Raw genomic sequence first — 16,146 nt, 5'->3', positions numbered from 1 at the left:
TTCTCCAAAAAATACAATCTTTGTCCCCATGTGCAGTTGCAAATCCTAGTCTGGCTTTTTTATGGTGGTTTTGGAGCAGTGGCTTCTTCCTTGCTGAGCGGCCTTTCAAGTTATGTCGATATAGGACTCGTTTTACTGTGGATATAGATACTTTCGCACCTGTTTCCTCCAGCATCTTCACAAGGTCCTTTGCTGTTGTTCTGGGATTGATTTGCACTTTTTGCACCAAAGTACGTTCATCTCTAGGAGACAGAACGTGTCTTCTTCCTGAGCGGTATGATGGTTGCGTGGTCCCATGGTGTTTATACTTGCGTACTATTGTTTGTACAGATGAACGTGGTACCTTTAGGGGTTTGGAAATTGCTCCAAAGGATGAATGAGACTTGTGGAGGTCTACCATTTTTGCTGACTTGATGTCAAGCAAAGAGGCACTGAGTGTGAAGGTAGGCCTTGAAATACACCCACAGGTACATCTCCAATTGACCCAAAATGATATCAATTAGCCAAACAGAAGCTTCTAAAGCCATGACATCATTTTCTGGAATTTTCCAGGCTGTTCAAAGGCGCCGTCAACTTAGTATATGTAAACTTCTGACCCAGGGGAATTGTGATACAGGGAATTATAAGTGAAATAATCTGTAAATCATTGTTGGAAAAAGTACCTGTGTCATGCACAAAGTCGATGTCCTAACCAACTTGCCAAAACTATCATTTGTTTTTAAGAAATTTGTGGAGTGGTTGAAAAATGAGTTTTAATGACTTCAACTTAAGTGTATGTAAACTTCCAACTTCAACTGTAAGTAAATATATAGTGTACATAGAAGCAAAAGTGTTCTCCTATGGGGACAGCTGAAAAATCATTTTGGAACCTTTTTTCTAAGAGTGGACCGTTGTCCCTTGACAAATGTAATGTTCGCAAAAACAGGACTCAGTTTTGCTCTATGGAGGACAGGTATCACTAGTTTTGAGGGAAATTTGTTTTCATCGTGTTCTTTCTTTCTCTCTCTTTCTCACACTCTGTAACACTCTCTCTCACACACTCTAAAACTCTCTTTCTCTAAGTCCTGTTAGGTGTTGTAGAGTAGCTAACATTTTTGAGACCATTGGTGATGCATCAGAGCCTCACCTGTTATATTTTTTATTTGTTGACTGTTTTGCATGTTATTTTGGCATACGTGTCACATATCAGTTTGCAAGCAATGTAAAAAAAACTAATTGAGACAATAAAGCTGCATGTAAAAATTGTGTCTTTTTTGTTTTCTTAAGTAAGGTAGCTCCTAAATGCAGGTCTTTCAGCCTCGCTCAGTGCTTTTTGAGGTGGTAGGGCAGCCAGCGGAAAATACAGAGCGTAGGGGTTGGTAATGTTCTCAAGTTGAGCCGTGATTGGCTCAGTGTTCCATCACTCATGGGGACACTACGTCGCCGCAAAATCTACTGGGAGAGAATTTATTTTTCCCCCTTGGGTGCTGCCATAGAGTTACGTTAGAAGTGCCCATCCAAGAAGGCTCAAGGTCATTGGCCACAGATAAAATGACGTCAAATCACATATCTACCATAGCTTTGATTGGACTGATCATGCCAATATCATATTTTCACAATGTAGTTTGCAAGCTAGACAAGCAGTCATCGTTATGAGTCAAGTCGACAATCTACTGGCAAATCCTTGTCAATTTCAATCCTTGTCATATGAAGAGAAATGATAGAAAAAATGTCTGTGCGCATCGGCCATTGGACATGAACATTACACAACAAGTTGGAAATGCAAATTCAACAATGAGTGCTGAGACACGACTGCAGCCCTGGGTTCAATCCTAGGCTGTGTCACAGCCAGCTGTGACCGGGAGACCCATGGGGCGGCGCACAATTGGCCCAGCTTCGTCCGGGTTAGAGGAGGGTTTGGCCGGACTTGTCTCATCGTGCTCTAGCAACTCCTTGTGGCGGACCGGGCTCCTGCAAACTGACTTCGGTCGTGAGTTCGACGGCGTTTCCTCTGACACATTGGTGTGACTGGCATCCGGGTTAAGCGGGCAATATGTCAAGAAGGCTCGCTTTTATTTTTACCCATGAGAGCATGAGTAAAATGTCTCTACACTTGGTACTTACGACCAATTTTCTACTCTGTTACGCTATGCGGATACAGAGATCTTTTGGCTCTTGACCTTCTCAGAAGCCGTAGGAGAGTTGCGGTGATGAGACAAAATCGTAACTTCTGGCCAATTGCGTTGCACTTGAATGCTTATCCTTATTAATAAATAAAAACATGACCCCCTTTTCTCTGCAATTTGTGATATCTAATTGGTTATATTTGAATACACTGGCCATGCTATCAATCCAGCATGACTTATGTTCAACACAACTGGAAACTCGGAACTGGGAAATCTCAGACTTCAGAGAGTTCAAGACAACTGGGAACTCTGAAAAAAACTAGCTAAGACTGGGAAAATCCGGAAAATAATTTTGAACGGTCATCCAACTCGGAATTCCAAATCGCAAACTCTGGCCTCTTTCTAGAGCCCACAAGAAGGACCGCCGCGGCACCTTCCTGTTCAAGTGAGCACAGCACAACAAGGTGAATCCAAAAATGTATTGTATGCTGCTGCATAAACAATGTAATATGCCAGGGAGATATGTATACTGCAGCTAGTAAAGTAATACTAAGTGTATGTTGTGTAGTAAACTGTTAGTAGCCCATGTGCCTCACCCTATTAATTTGGTCCCTTTCCCCCTTCATAACTTAGGCTACTATTCTGACTTGGTGGTGCACATGTAGCTTATAGCCTATTTTAGAGAAATGTCATCATTGAATATTGTAAAAGCTTTTATTGTCTGCTTATATGCCCCCTTTATTTATCCTACGGTTCTGACTTGGTGTACAGGCAGAATAATGTAAGAATGGCCCATGTTCTGAATTATTTCACTGTACATTTCAAAAGTGTGTACATCTCAATTGTCAGTAGAAACCATTTTGTTTAAGCACGTCAGCCATATCAGCCATGTTTTTTAAAAAGGCAGTAAATGAGGCTGAAAACTGTTTCGCTGCCAGACAAGGTTCTGCTGATAGGCAGGTGTAGTCAAGGTTCTGCTGATAGGCAGGTGTAGTGGTGGTAAACATTCACTCCATTGTGCTGAAAAGAAAGCTCTGCTGTTGGGACTGCTTTATGCAGGCCCTAACAGTTTGTGGGCACCATTTGTCACCATTATCGTGCAATTAATGTACTGCTTAGTGTTGTGTTGTGTAGTTTAGTGGCTTTGCTGGCATGAATAAAAATACTAATAAATGTTGTTTTCCACACCAAGATTTACATGCTAAAATCGCCACTGGTTGAGACACTTAGCAAAATGCATTTGCCACTGTAGCCCCTTGCAGCGGCGGAAAAAGTACCCAATTGTCATACTTGAGTAAAAGTAAAGATACCTTAATAGAAAATGACTCAAGTAAAAGTCACCCAGTAAAATCCTACCTGAGTAAAAGTCTAAAAGAATTTTGTTTTAAATATACTTACATATCAAAAGTAAAAGTATAAATCATTTCAAATGTTTTAGTTTTTTATTTATGGATAACCAGGGGAACACTCCAACACTCAGACATCCTTTACAAACGAGGCATGTGTTTAGTGAGCCCATCAGATCAGAGGCAGTAGGGATGACCAGGGGCGTTCCTCTTGATACGTTTGTTAAATTAACAATTTTCCTGTCCTGCTAAGCATTCAAAATGTAACGAGTACTTTTGGGTGTCAGGGAAAAGGTATGGAGTAAAAAGTACAGAATTTTCTTTAGGAATGTAGTGAAGTAAAAGTAAAAGTTGACAAAAATATAAATCGTAAAGTAAATAAAACCCAAAAAACGATTTATATATATATTTTTGTCAACTTTTACTTAAGTAAAGTAGTTTTTTGGGGTATATTTACTTTACGATTTATATTTTTGTCAACTTTTACTTTTACTTCACTACATTCCTAAAGAAAATTCTTTACTTTTCACTCCATACATTTCCCTTAGCATATTAGATACTGAACAATTCATAATAATAATATAATAATAAAATACCTACAATTTAGCAGATGCTTTTATTCAAAGCAACTTTCAGTCATGCGTGCATACACTTTACATATGGGTGGCCCTTGGAAATCGAACCCACAATCCTGGGGTTGCAGAGCCAGGGTCTGTATCCATGAAGCATCTCAGAGTAGGTGGACTGATATGTCAGTTCCCACCTGTTCATATAATCGTATTCATTGTGATCTAAAAAGGCAAAACTGATCCCAGATCAGCTCTCATAGTCTGACATGTTTATGAATACAGGCTCTGGCTTCTCCAATTTTGTTTCTCACTCTTTGAGCATTTTACATTCAAATGTGATAACTACAGATTTGTATAACGTAAACACAAGCTAAGAGTTGGGTTACATATGCAACTTGATTTGAAAAGTTTCACATTAGGAACACAGTTGGTGTTGTGAATGACTTGTGTAAACTGAATACAGAGTATACTCTCTGTTGAATAAATGTAGAAGTTCAGAACTAGTCACTGTGTTTATTGTTCAAGAAGGAATGTTTCTATGGTGACCCGGGACTGAGTGGGAAGGGTGGAGTCAGGCATTCTTACATTTCCCTCTGACTGAAGTGTCCCATCAGCCGTTGTGGCACCCTATTCTTACATAGTCAAAATGAGTCTGGTCAAAAGTAGTGCACTATAAAGGGAATAGGGTGCCATTTCAGATGCAGACTTCATCCTCCCCCAAAGTAATGAGTTCTGTTTAGGTCAGCAAAGCAGAATCCAGAGTGGAAACACAATCAATTAATGGATGGAAGAGGGTGGGTGGTTACTGGTGACTGGTCCACTACGTCACATTTTGCACACACACACACACACACACACACACACACACACACACACACACACACACACACACACACACACACACACACACACACACACACACATTAAGGCTTTGAGTGTATCTTTGTCCTTCTTGCAAAATACAGTATTCATAATCATCCTTGAAAATAATTTCAGTACTCTGACACAGACAACAAGTTCCACGTTAGAAATAAATACTTTTTGTTATTATGACCATTTATTTCCACTCCACATGTTGACCATGAGCTTCCATGAGTAAAGTTTCCCCTAGGTACAGCTCTAGGATCAGCTTCTCCATTCAGCAATCCTATCCTCAACCAAGAGTCGGGAACATCCTAAACTGACTCAAGATCAGTGTCTAGAGGCAACGTCACCCTAACTACTCATGCTTCTATTGAGAAGTCTGGTCCTTGAAGGTGTAATGACTGTTGTTGACCAGAGGGTGGGACAGTGGAGTGGCACTGATGATGGTTCACAAAGGAGGGTGAAGTTTCCCGAGTTGCTGATCTGAGGCAGTATCCACAAAGCGTCTCAGAAAGGTACCTAGGAATCCTGCTAAAACCTGTTTTAAGACAATAAAAAACTCCTAGCTCAGAGTAAGTTTTAGGGTGACATGACACTGCCCAGACAAAGCCAGGAGTAAAATAAACTCATAAAAGTTTATCTCAGCTGGTAATCGCAACAGTTTGAGGTACAACAAAGGAAATATAGTGATGACGCTCATTGACATTGTTGCAAATGACGGGCAATACATCATTGGGAATAACCAGTCAAGATGAGGCATCGTCAGCTGTGCTCGCTTCAGACAACCACGGTGAATGTGACTACATTAAATCTTTCAGGTCATTTACTCCGACTTGTCTCCCAAGTGGGATAACATGTTTATTCATGTTTAAAGTAGCATAACTTGCCCATGCTTCCTCCAATCACATAGTATGATATACAATTTTGGAGCTCTGAAATGGAACTTTTGTAATCAGATTTTTCAACATAAGACACAGTGGAGACAGGCCATCGCAAATCGTTATGTTGGATTGACTTAAAAAGTTGAGATGAGACACATTAATTGTTAAGTTGAGCAAGAGTAATGGAAGCCAGGGAAAGGGTTGGTATTTTGTTGTTGTTGACATAGTGATTTCTGGGAGAATTACAGGATAGGGAGGGGAGTGGGTTTACCCAATGAGACACCCAATGAGGCCTAGGCCTATGTGAAATCATTGGCAACAGCGCAAGAGACACTGTTGCATGAATGTCTAGATTATTTATGGATTGATCATATAGAAACATCAAACTAATATTTCAACAACTCCAGAGCATTTGCCTGTCTATGGTGCAGGAAACACTGACTCGCTGTCTTTTTTACCTGCTGGTAACTCTTAACTGGTTAGAACAGCTCACGAGGTGTCCTAAATATCTGTCGACTAGGTGGGACTCATGACTAAAGAGGCTTCATTTGTCACTTTTATTTTTAACCATGAGAGCATGAGTAAAATGTCTCTACACTTGGTACTTACAACCAATTTTCTACTTTGTTACGCTTTGCGGCTACAGACCCTGAGGCCCATTTTGTGTCCTCCACCCATGGTAGGCTGATCCTAGATCTGTGCATACTTCTACACAGAGTTCTTGTTTGCCAATATGGATGACTGGATGTTGATTGAGTTAGCGCCTTGGTATGTCTCCAGCAGCAACTCAGTGAGAGAGAATGAGACAAAAGGTGTGAGTGTAAATTCACTCTGGCTATCTACGCTGATTTCAGAGCACTCTCGTGTGAGTGTGCCAGTGTGCAGTATTACGGACAAAACCCATTCAATAGGACAGGTGTCAGTAAACATAAGCAAAAAAAAACATCATTAAATTGTTGCCAGCAGCACAGTTACAGTCACCAACACTCTGGATAACATGAAAACTGCCTAACCAGCTCTGCTAGGGGGAGTAAAATGGTCAGAGTGAGGCATTCTCACATTTGTGTCTGGATGTAGCTAGCAAGCTAGCCAACTTTAGCCAGTTAGCTTGGGTGTTTGACTGCTGTTGTGAGGTCAGAAAGCCTAATCCTTGGTCAGAGTGTCCAGGTCAGTGTCCTGTGTACACTCTGGATACGCAAATAACCCAGAGCACACTCTGATACACTGGAGGCAATTTACGAACGCCCCCAAAGTGACAAGATTATGGCTATGAGATAACTAGCAATGCCAGTGGTGGGTTGGTCAGTGTACTGTCAATCAAACTACATGAATAGTGTGACTTGAGTGTGTAGAAAACTTGTTCAACAGCATACTTCAATGCTAGGTACAGTACCAGTCAAAAGTTTGGACACACCTACTCATTCAAGGGTTTTTCTTTGTTTTTACTATTTTCTACATTGTAGAATGATAGTGAAGACATAAAAACTATGAAATAACACATATGGTATCATGTATTAACCAAAAAAGTGTTAAACTCATCAAAATACATTATATATTTGGGATTCTTCAAAGTAGCCACCCTTTGCCTTGATGACAGCTTTGCGCAATCTTGCCATTTTCTCAACCAGCTTCATGAGGTAGTCACCTGGAATGCATTTCAATTAACAGGTGTGCCTTGTTAAAAGTTCATTTGTGGAATTTATTTCCTTCTTAATGCGTTTCAGCCAATCAGTTGTGTTGTGACAAGGTAGGGGTGGTATACAGAAGATAGCCCTATTTGGTAACAGACCAAGTCCATATTATGGCAAGAACAGCTCAAATAAGCAACGAGAAACATCAGTCAGTCATTACTTTAAGACATGAAGGTCAGTCAATAAGGAACATTTTCAAGAACTTTGAGAGTTTCTTCAAGTGCAGTCGCAAAAACCATCAAGCGCTATGATGAAACTGGCTCTCAGGAAAGGAAGTCTCAGAGTTTTTTTTATTTAACAAGGCAAGTCAGTGAAGAACAAATTCTTATTTGCAATGACGTCCTAGGAACAGTGGGTTAGCTGACTTGTTCAGGGGCAGAACAACAGATATTTACCTTGCCAGCTCAGGGATTAAATCTGCCAACCTTTCGGTAACTGGCCCAACACTCTAAACACTAGGCTACCTGCCATTACCTCCGTTGCAGAGGATACGTTCATTAGAATTACCAGCCTCAGGAATTGCTGCCCAAATAAATGCTTCAGAGAGTTCAAGTAACAGACACAACATCAACTGTTCAGAGGAGACAGCGTGAATCAGGCCTTCATGGTCGAATTGCTGCAAAGAAATCATTACTAAAGGACACCAATAATAAGAAGAGACTTGCTTGGGCCAAGAAACACGAGCAATGGACATTAGACCAGATGAAATCTGTCCTTTGTCTGATGAGTCCAAATTGAGATGTTTGGTTCCAACCTCTGTGTCTTTGTGAGACGCAGAGTAGGTGAATGGGATGATCTCTGCATGTGTGGTTCCCACCGTGAAAATTGGAAGTAGGAGGTGAGATGGTGTGGGGGTGCTTTGCTGGTGACACTGTCTGTGATTTATTTAGAATTCGAGGCACACTTAACCAGCATGGCTACCACAGCATTCTGCAGCGATAAGCCATCCCATCTGGTTTGCCCTTAGTGGGACTATCATTTGTTTTTCAACAGGACAACAGGCTATTTGACCAAGAAGGAGTGTGATGGAGTGCTGCATCAGATGACCTGGCCTTCACAATCACCCTGGACCCCAGAGTGAAGGAAAAGAAGCCAACAAGTGCTCAGCATATGTGGGAAAAGCATTCCAGGTGAAGCTGGTTGAGAGAATGCCAAGAGTGTGCAAAGCTGTCTTCAAGGCAAATCGTGGCTACTTTGAAGAATCTCAAATATAAAATATATTTTGATTTGTTTAACACTTTTTTGGTTACTACATGATTCCATATGTGTTATTTCATAGTTTTGACATCTTCACCATCATTCTATAATGTAGAAAATAGTTTTCAAAAATAAAGAAAAACCCTTGAATGAGTAGGTGTGTCCAAACCTTTGACTGGTACCATATGTTATATGGAAATTAGTCAAGAGACAACTGTATCATTAATTAAAGATGAACTAAGATGTGTCTGAAAAACATTGAGGAAGACAGCCTATTTAACCACATAGCTAACATTGTTGACATAGCTGGATCATTTGTTTTGGGCAAGATTTGTGTCTACTGAAACATGTTTAACAGGTCTGCCTAAGTACTGTAGCAGCTGGAAAGTGGTGGAAATTACGTGTTGTTGTCATCGTAACCATCCATTGTAAACATACACTGTCACTGCCCATCTGTGTCTTGTGCCTGTTGCTATCCTCACAAAAGGTGACATGTCCTTGAACAGTGGCATCTGGTATGTGTCACACCTGCACAGTGATTCGAATTGTCCCGCTAATACTCCCTTAAAGTGTATATAAGGCCAGTGTCTTCAACGTGTATGGGTCTGGATACCTTCTGATCGCGGATTTGCTACCAAAGGGACTCTCGTGACTGCAATATTCACTGCTTTTCTGAAACATGGCTTTTGGACAAGATACCCCTCATAGGTAAAAACTGAACAAGGCTATAAACAAGCAGGAAAAGTTGCACCCAGTGGCTGCTTTACTTGTTGACGGTGCTTTTAATTCCACGCCATTAAGACACGTGATGCCCAACTTGCATCAACACGTCTCCTTTGCCACTAGGGACAATAAAGACCACTGTTACTCTACCCACAAACAAGCATACAAGGCCCTTCCTTGTCCCCCATTCAGCTTGTTGTTTTCAAGCAAAACCTCAAACATGAAGTACCCGTGACTCGCTCCGTTGAGAAATGGTCATCAGAAACAGAGATTATGCTACATGACTGCTTTGCTAGCGCTGATTGGAATATGTTCTGAGACTCCGACAAGCTAACCACCTCCGTCACCGGCTTCATTAGGAAATGCATCGGTGATGTTCTCCCCACAGTGAAGGTTCGCTGCTTCCCCAATCAAAAGCCCTGGATTAACTATGAGGTTGGCGCTAAGACAAAGGACAGGGCTACCGCATACATTGCTATCGCAGACAACCCTGAAGCTACAGCTGAGGACAGGAACAAGTACAAGACGCCCCGCTACATCCCACGCAGAGTCATCAAACAAGCAAAAGGACAATATAGGAATAAGGTGGAATCATATTACACAGCCTCCGATGCACACCGCATGTGGCAGGGGCTCCAGTCCAGTATGGATTACAAAGGAAGACCCAGCCGTGATCTGCCCAATGATGCCTCTCAACCAGACGAACTCAATGCATTTTATGCACACTTTGACAACAACAACACTGTGCTCTGCGTGAGGGCCCCCACCAACCCAGAAGACTGGGTGATCTCTCTCTCCAAGGCTGACGTGAGTAAGGTCTTTAATCAGGTCAACACTCGCAAGGCCACAGAGCCAGACAGCATTCCAGGGCATGTTCTCAGAGCCCTCACCCACCTAGATACGAGAAATACCTATGTGAGAATGCTGTTCATTGACTACAGCTCAGCGTTCAACACCATTCTCCCCTCCAAGCTCATCACCAAGCTTAGGACCCTGGGCCCTGGGACTGAACACCTCCCTCTGCAACTGGATCCTGGACTTCATGATTGGCCGACCCCCGGTGGTAAGGGTAGGCAGCATCACCTCTGCCACACTGATGCTCAACACGTGGGCCCTACAAGTTTGTGTGCTTAGTCCCCTTCTGTACTCTCTATTCACCCACAACTGCCTCGAGCATCATCAAGTTTGCTGAAGACACAACGGTGGTAAGCCTGATCACATGCGCCGATGAGACAGCCTACAGACAGGAGGTCAGTGACCTGGCAGTGTAGTGCCGGGCCAAAAAGCAATCGCTCAATGTGAGTAAGACCAAGGAGCTCATCGTCGACTACAGGGGGGAGCACAACCCCATCCACATCGACGGGACTGCAGTGGAGCGGGTCGAGAGCTACAAGTTCCTTCGGAGGGAGTTGAAAGTCCGTGTTGCCCAGCAACAGCCCCAAAACATCACTGCTCTAGAGGAGATCTGCATGGAGGAATGGGCCAAAATACCAGCAACAGTGTGTGAAAACCTTGTGAAGACTTACAGAAAACGTTTGACCTCTGTCATTGCCAACAAAGGGTATATAACAAAGTATTGAGCTAAACTTTTGTTATTGACCAAATACTTTTCTTCCACCATAATTTGCAAATAAATTCATTAAAAATCCTACAATGTGATTTTCTAGATTTTTTTCACTAATTTTATCTGTCATAGTTTAAGTGCACCTATGATGAAAATTACAGGCCTCTCTCATCTTTTTAAGTGGGAGAACTTGCACAATTGGTGGCTGACTAAATACTATTTGCCCCACTGTATATCAGGTGAAAGAAAGGCCCGGAATATTGTTAAAGACTCCAACCACCCAAGCCATAGAGTGTTCTCTCTGCTTCCGCACGGCTAGTGGTACCGGTGCATCAAGACACCAGCAGGCTCATGAACAGCTTCTATCCAAATGCCATAAGACTACCAAATAGCAAACAAAATGGCTACACAAATCTGAGTTGACCCGTGTATTTTATTTTTGGACTGGGTCAATGCACACTCACAGAACTCTACACACTCACATACACACACACACTGACACTCAAACACACATAACATGCACACACATGTTTACTAGCTCTACACAAACACACACACACCCACTCATATGCGATCATCATATACGCTGCTGCTACTCTGTTTACCATATATCCTGATGCCTAATCACCTTACCAGTGGAGGCTGCTAAGGGGAGGACGGCTCATAGTAATAGATAGAATGGAATCAATGGAATGAAATCAACCCCATGAAAAACACATGTTTCATACCATTCCTTTGACTCCATTCCAGACATTACTATGATCCATCCTCCCCTCAGCAGCCTCCACTGCCCTATACATATCTACCTCTATCACTCCAGTATCCCTGCACATTGTAAATATGGTATTGGAACTAGGGTGGCAAAGGGTCAGAAACTTTTCATTAGAAGTTCAGCTCGGGAATTTGGGGAATTTTGCTTAAATTCATCAAAAAAGTTATCTTATAACAATGAACACTTTTTGTGGGATACATATAAGGCAATTCTAGGTCTCAATGGAATTGCAACCCTCTGCATGCACAGTGCATTCTTCCATCACATGTGCAGTGCACTCTTCCATCACATGTACAGCTGATACTCAAGATATTGCACACTAATGAGATGCTATTGAGCCCACACTACTACACTGTCTTAGCCAAGGACTACATGCTTTCTGTTAAATTTTGATTACAATACTGGGTGGGGTGAATATATTTTATATGTCAACTAGTAAATAGTAGCCATCTGGCCAAGTGCATAAAGTTCCCTCAGCGCTCACAACAAGCAACCTGGATTCACCTGGTCAGTCTATGTCATGGAATAAGCAGGTGTCCTTAATGTTTTGTACACTCAGTGTATATAGTTTACTTACTTCTTGATATTTTTAGTACTACTATTTGATATTGATTACTGTATTGTTGGGTTTAAATCTTGCAAGAAAGGCATTTCACTGTATGTGCATGTGACATTAAAACTTGACATTTGAAGATAAAGCTTAGTCCTAGACTAAAAAGCTATTTCAATGGAGATGATGTTTAATCCAAGACTAGGTTTAATCTGTGTATGGGAAACCAGCCCTGTCGGAACGTTTCCTCCAGTCAGCCCAGTTCTTACTTAATTATTCTAACATAATATTCAAATATGCAATGTTTCATTAGTGCACCTAAAGTAGGCCGATAGTGCACTAAGGTCCAGGTGAATGACAAACTGATGCCTGTTGGCCATCTTGGCGCAGGTGGAAAAGTAACAGTGGTGTTGTTTTACCTCAGGGTCAGTTGGCTTGGTGGAGTATCAATGCAAGTGTGTTAGAGGGTCACAAAGGGATATCCGTGATGTATATTTTATAATATAGCACCATTATGTGATGGGGACGATTACCTATGGGGTCAGTCTAGTATAGATAGCCTGGTTACCAGCCCAAACCACAGGAGCAGTGTGGGTGTTAAGTGCCTTGCTCACAAGCACAAAGGCAGGTGATGGCATCTAGGATTTAATCCAAATCTCCTCTTCTGGCCAGAAACATCTAGGCTATTCCTTGTTGGTTGGAACAAATGTGGATTCAACCAGTATATGCTCAGAGGGCCACTTTTCTGGTGTGTGTCTACGGGTATTGCATATGTAATAGGTCTATGTTCGGTTTCCCACAAGTGTTGGTATAAGAATGTTGATTCAAAACAGTGTTTAAATGTTTAATAGGGTTGGAGAGGCAGGTTTCAACTGCAATAGATGAATAATTTATAATATGGGGGGTATCAACAGTGCGTGTGTGTGTGTGTGTGTGTGTCTCATGTGTCTCTGAGAGTGCTTTACTTTTGTGTTGGACTGAAAGTGTTGCACAACATACTGCCATACCTGCTGTCACCAGTCTTTCTCCCTGGGGTGTGTTACCTGGGCTGGGCAGATTCCAGATGTAGCCTCAGCCCTTCTCTCAGAAAGCCACTCAAACGACATGGATAATGCTACGCTATTGGTTTAATTTAAAAAAATTGCCTCTAAACTCTTGACAAGGACATTTGGACTCATATAATGATTTGTTTACGGTATTAGTTTGTAGGGAAAAGTCCTGGTGATGCAGACATAGGTTACCTTACCTCAGAGAGACGGTGGCGGAGTGAGAGTGTTATTTTAACCGGGTCCTTGCTCAAAGTCGTCCCGGCAAGTTCCATTTGACCGATTCCTGGGAGATTTGGAACGGATTCAATAACGAAGGCGTTATCATGGTAAGTACTCCGTCTCTCTCTAATGTATTTCTTTGACTATAATTAGTGTAGGGCAGGCGGCTTGGCTGAACTTTGGGATTTGTCTAACAGATGAACTGGGCGTGTTAAATGGGAAACAGAAAGGAATGCAACATTGACATTTTGGTCGACTGTTTCAGGATTAGTTTACCTGTTGCGCGCCAAGGCTTTTACAAAGGTCACTGTATTTGATGTCAATATTTGATAAACAGCCTAGGGAATGCATCTGTGTGACTTGGGTTATATTTATTGGTGATATATCAATTGTCTTTTCAATGTTTATTTAGGCCTATATTCTATTATATGTTATTATATCATATTATTATTTTCTAATTACAGGTATGCAATGTCTAGCCTATGATTAGGCTATATCAATGATAAAAACACATATTGCAAAGTAGCATAATGACAATGACAATCGCACTTTAGGCCTAATAGCTGACATTTAGGTGCATAAATAACTTAATTAAGTGGAAAGAAATAGACTATGTGTAAATATTTGTTAATTTGCCTTGTGGCTATGGTCATTCTATTGACAAATAGACAAAACAAACAGACAAACAACAACTACATGTTATAGTGAGGCAGACAGTTATTTGAAGGGTTAACTACAGTTCTCAACTGCTTATGGAAAGACTGACTTGAGCAGCCCGCCAACAGTGGCACACTTTGAAACCAGACGATTCAAAAAAGAAACAGGCAAGCCTACAAATCGAATGCGTCATCTCCCGAGGGAAACGTTTGCCGGATATTTTACCACCAGGCTGCGTATGCGCGCCGTTCCGCACAGAAATAATGATCAAACTTCAACTCAGCCTGCACACATACCTTCGATTCCACTTTCAACCCGTCTTCCTCTTGTTCTGCTTGCTTTTTCTGTTAGTCAGACATGGAAAATACTTTTACAAAGAAAACGAGAGAAAGACTATTGTCATACTGACTATATTGTGAGACTGACTTATTCTGTACTTGACAGCTGTTCATTTTGGGTTTTAAATATTGGAGTTTTCCTCTAATTTAAGGTAAGTTGTTCTTTAGATTTCTCTGACACTGGGGTATGGAAGCAGTTGAACATGTTGGAGGTCTTATATCTATCATGTACTTATATTTTGATTGAAAAATATATTTTCATATATAGGGGAACATGGGGTAACAAGCCCCCCCCCTAAGAACAATGTTTAATTGCTGACACACAAAAAAAAAACGTTTGGTAAAACTTTGGTATGGGAATGATTGTCATACTTAGGCAAGCAAACTATGAAGAGGCTACAGTTGACACTTTTTAGGTTATTTAATGACATTTAGTTTTTAGAAAATTACACTTTTCCCAAGTACAAGGGTACCCCCCTGGAAGATTACTGTGTTAAAATCTATTTAATAAAATTTATTTTGATACTTTTGAATAATTAAATGCTTAAATCTAGGTATCTTATTTGAATTAAATACATCAAATATTGAAACAAAATGGCATTGCACATCTCACTATTAATATCCTCACTATGACGAGGTTTTGATGTAAGGCCTCTCTTTTCTGTATCACTCCAGATCATTCTAAAGTGTTTAAAAATGACTGTGTAACTCAATTAAGTTAGTTGTAGATGATTTGCACATTATTTGTAAAATACTAATTTAGGTAGCATAGACTTGCATTAGATTGCCGGGGGGCCAGTTGCCCCATTGGAGGGGTGGTAACTTAAATGTTACTGCTTTAATCAAAACTGATTCCTATTTTTCTTTCTAAACAAGTGGATTAGTTATATTTAGTCTCCGCTACAGGTTACTACAAGCTTTACTCCGTTGATCTAACTCCGTGCATGCACGTAGGTGGAGTGGGATTGTTGGATTAGTGGACACCTTTTGGTAACATGGTATCCTCGCCAGTCCCATAGCCATTCACAAGGGGCGATAGCACAGTTTTTTTTTATGAAAACAAGGAAGAATTGCCTTCCCTTGCTTGTAGCCGCTATCTTTAGTTGGCTAAAGACTTAGCAAGCTAGCTAGCCTTTTTAGCTTCCCACATATACACAAGAAAAAATCTGATTTATAATTGTAAAAAATATGCCCTAGCAAATATTCTTATACTTGCCGATGTTTGAACTTAAAACATTATCGCAGTTTGATATGCTGCTTGTGTATTCATTCCCATATCAGCTAAAACATTGTGTTTTGGTCACAGAGTAAAAAAGCACATGGCTAGCTAGTTGGCTACAGCAGTTTCTACCATTTCACAATATCCTGTATTCACTACTTATTACTTTTAAACAAAACACCTTTTTGGGTGGATTCTTGTTGTTTGAACAATGGCTGAGATTATATTTAGTTATCAATGCAAAATAGGCTACTTTGATGAATAGCCAATATATAGCCCATATATCAAATCAAGGAACCAAGCCATACTGCCCCCACGACTGCAGAAGGAATGATACAGTGTGAAAATGTTCAGGTAGTAAAAAAGTATGTTGAATGCCAGAGCGTATTAAAAGAAGCTGTC

General features: G+C 41.0%; 1 protein-coding gene across 2 annotated transcripts in view; it reads left to right on the top strand.

The window, feature by feature from the left end:
- The first annotated feature begins 13,282 nt into the window (after positions 1 to 13,282).
- LOC135506176 (beta/gamma crystallin domain-containing protein 1-like) overlaps positions 13,283 to 16,146 on the top strand; it is a 46,913-nt gene continuing 44,049 nt past the window's right edge. Inside the window, exon 1 of one of the 2 annotated variants that reach the window (XM_064925655.1) lies at positions 13,283 to 13,637. In XM_064925655.1, the coding sequence (XP_064781727.1) occupies positions 13,635 to 13,637 (3 nt within the window). In that variant the 5' untranslated portion in view covers positions 13,283 to 13,634. Of the gene's footprint in view, positions 13,638 to 14,422; positions 14,678 to 16,146 lie in introns of those variants that run through there. The other variant, XM_064925654.1, reaches the window with a different exon arrangement.

This window comes from Oncorhynchus masou, chromosome 19, assembly GCF_036934945.1.
Source record: "Oncorhynchus masou masou isolate Uvic2021 chromosome 19, UVic_Omas_1.1, whole genome shotgun sequence".
NCBI classification, from domain to species: Eukaryota; Metazoa; Chordata; class Actinopteri; order Salmoniformes; family Salmonidae; genus Oncorhynchus; species Oncorhynchus masou.
Note: the sequence above shows the minus strand (reverse complement) of the source record. Positions and strands in the feature narration are given on the sequence as shown.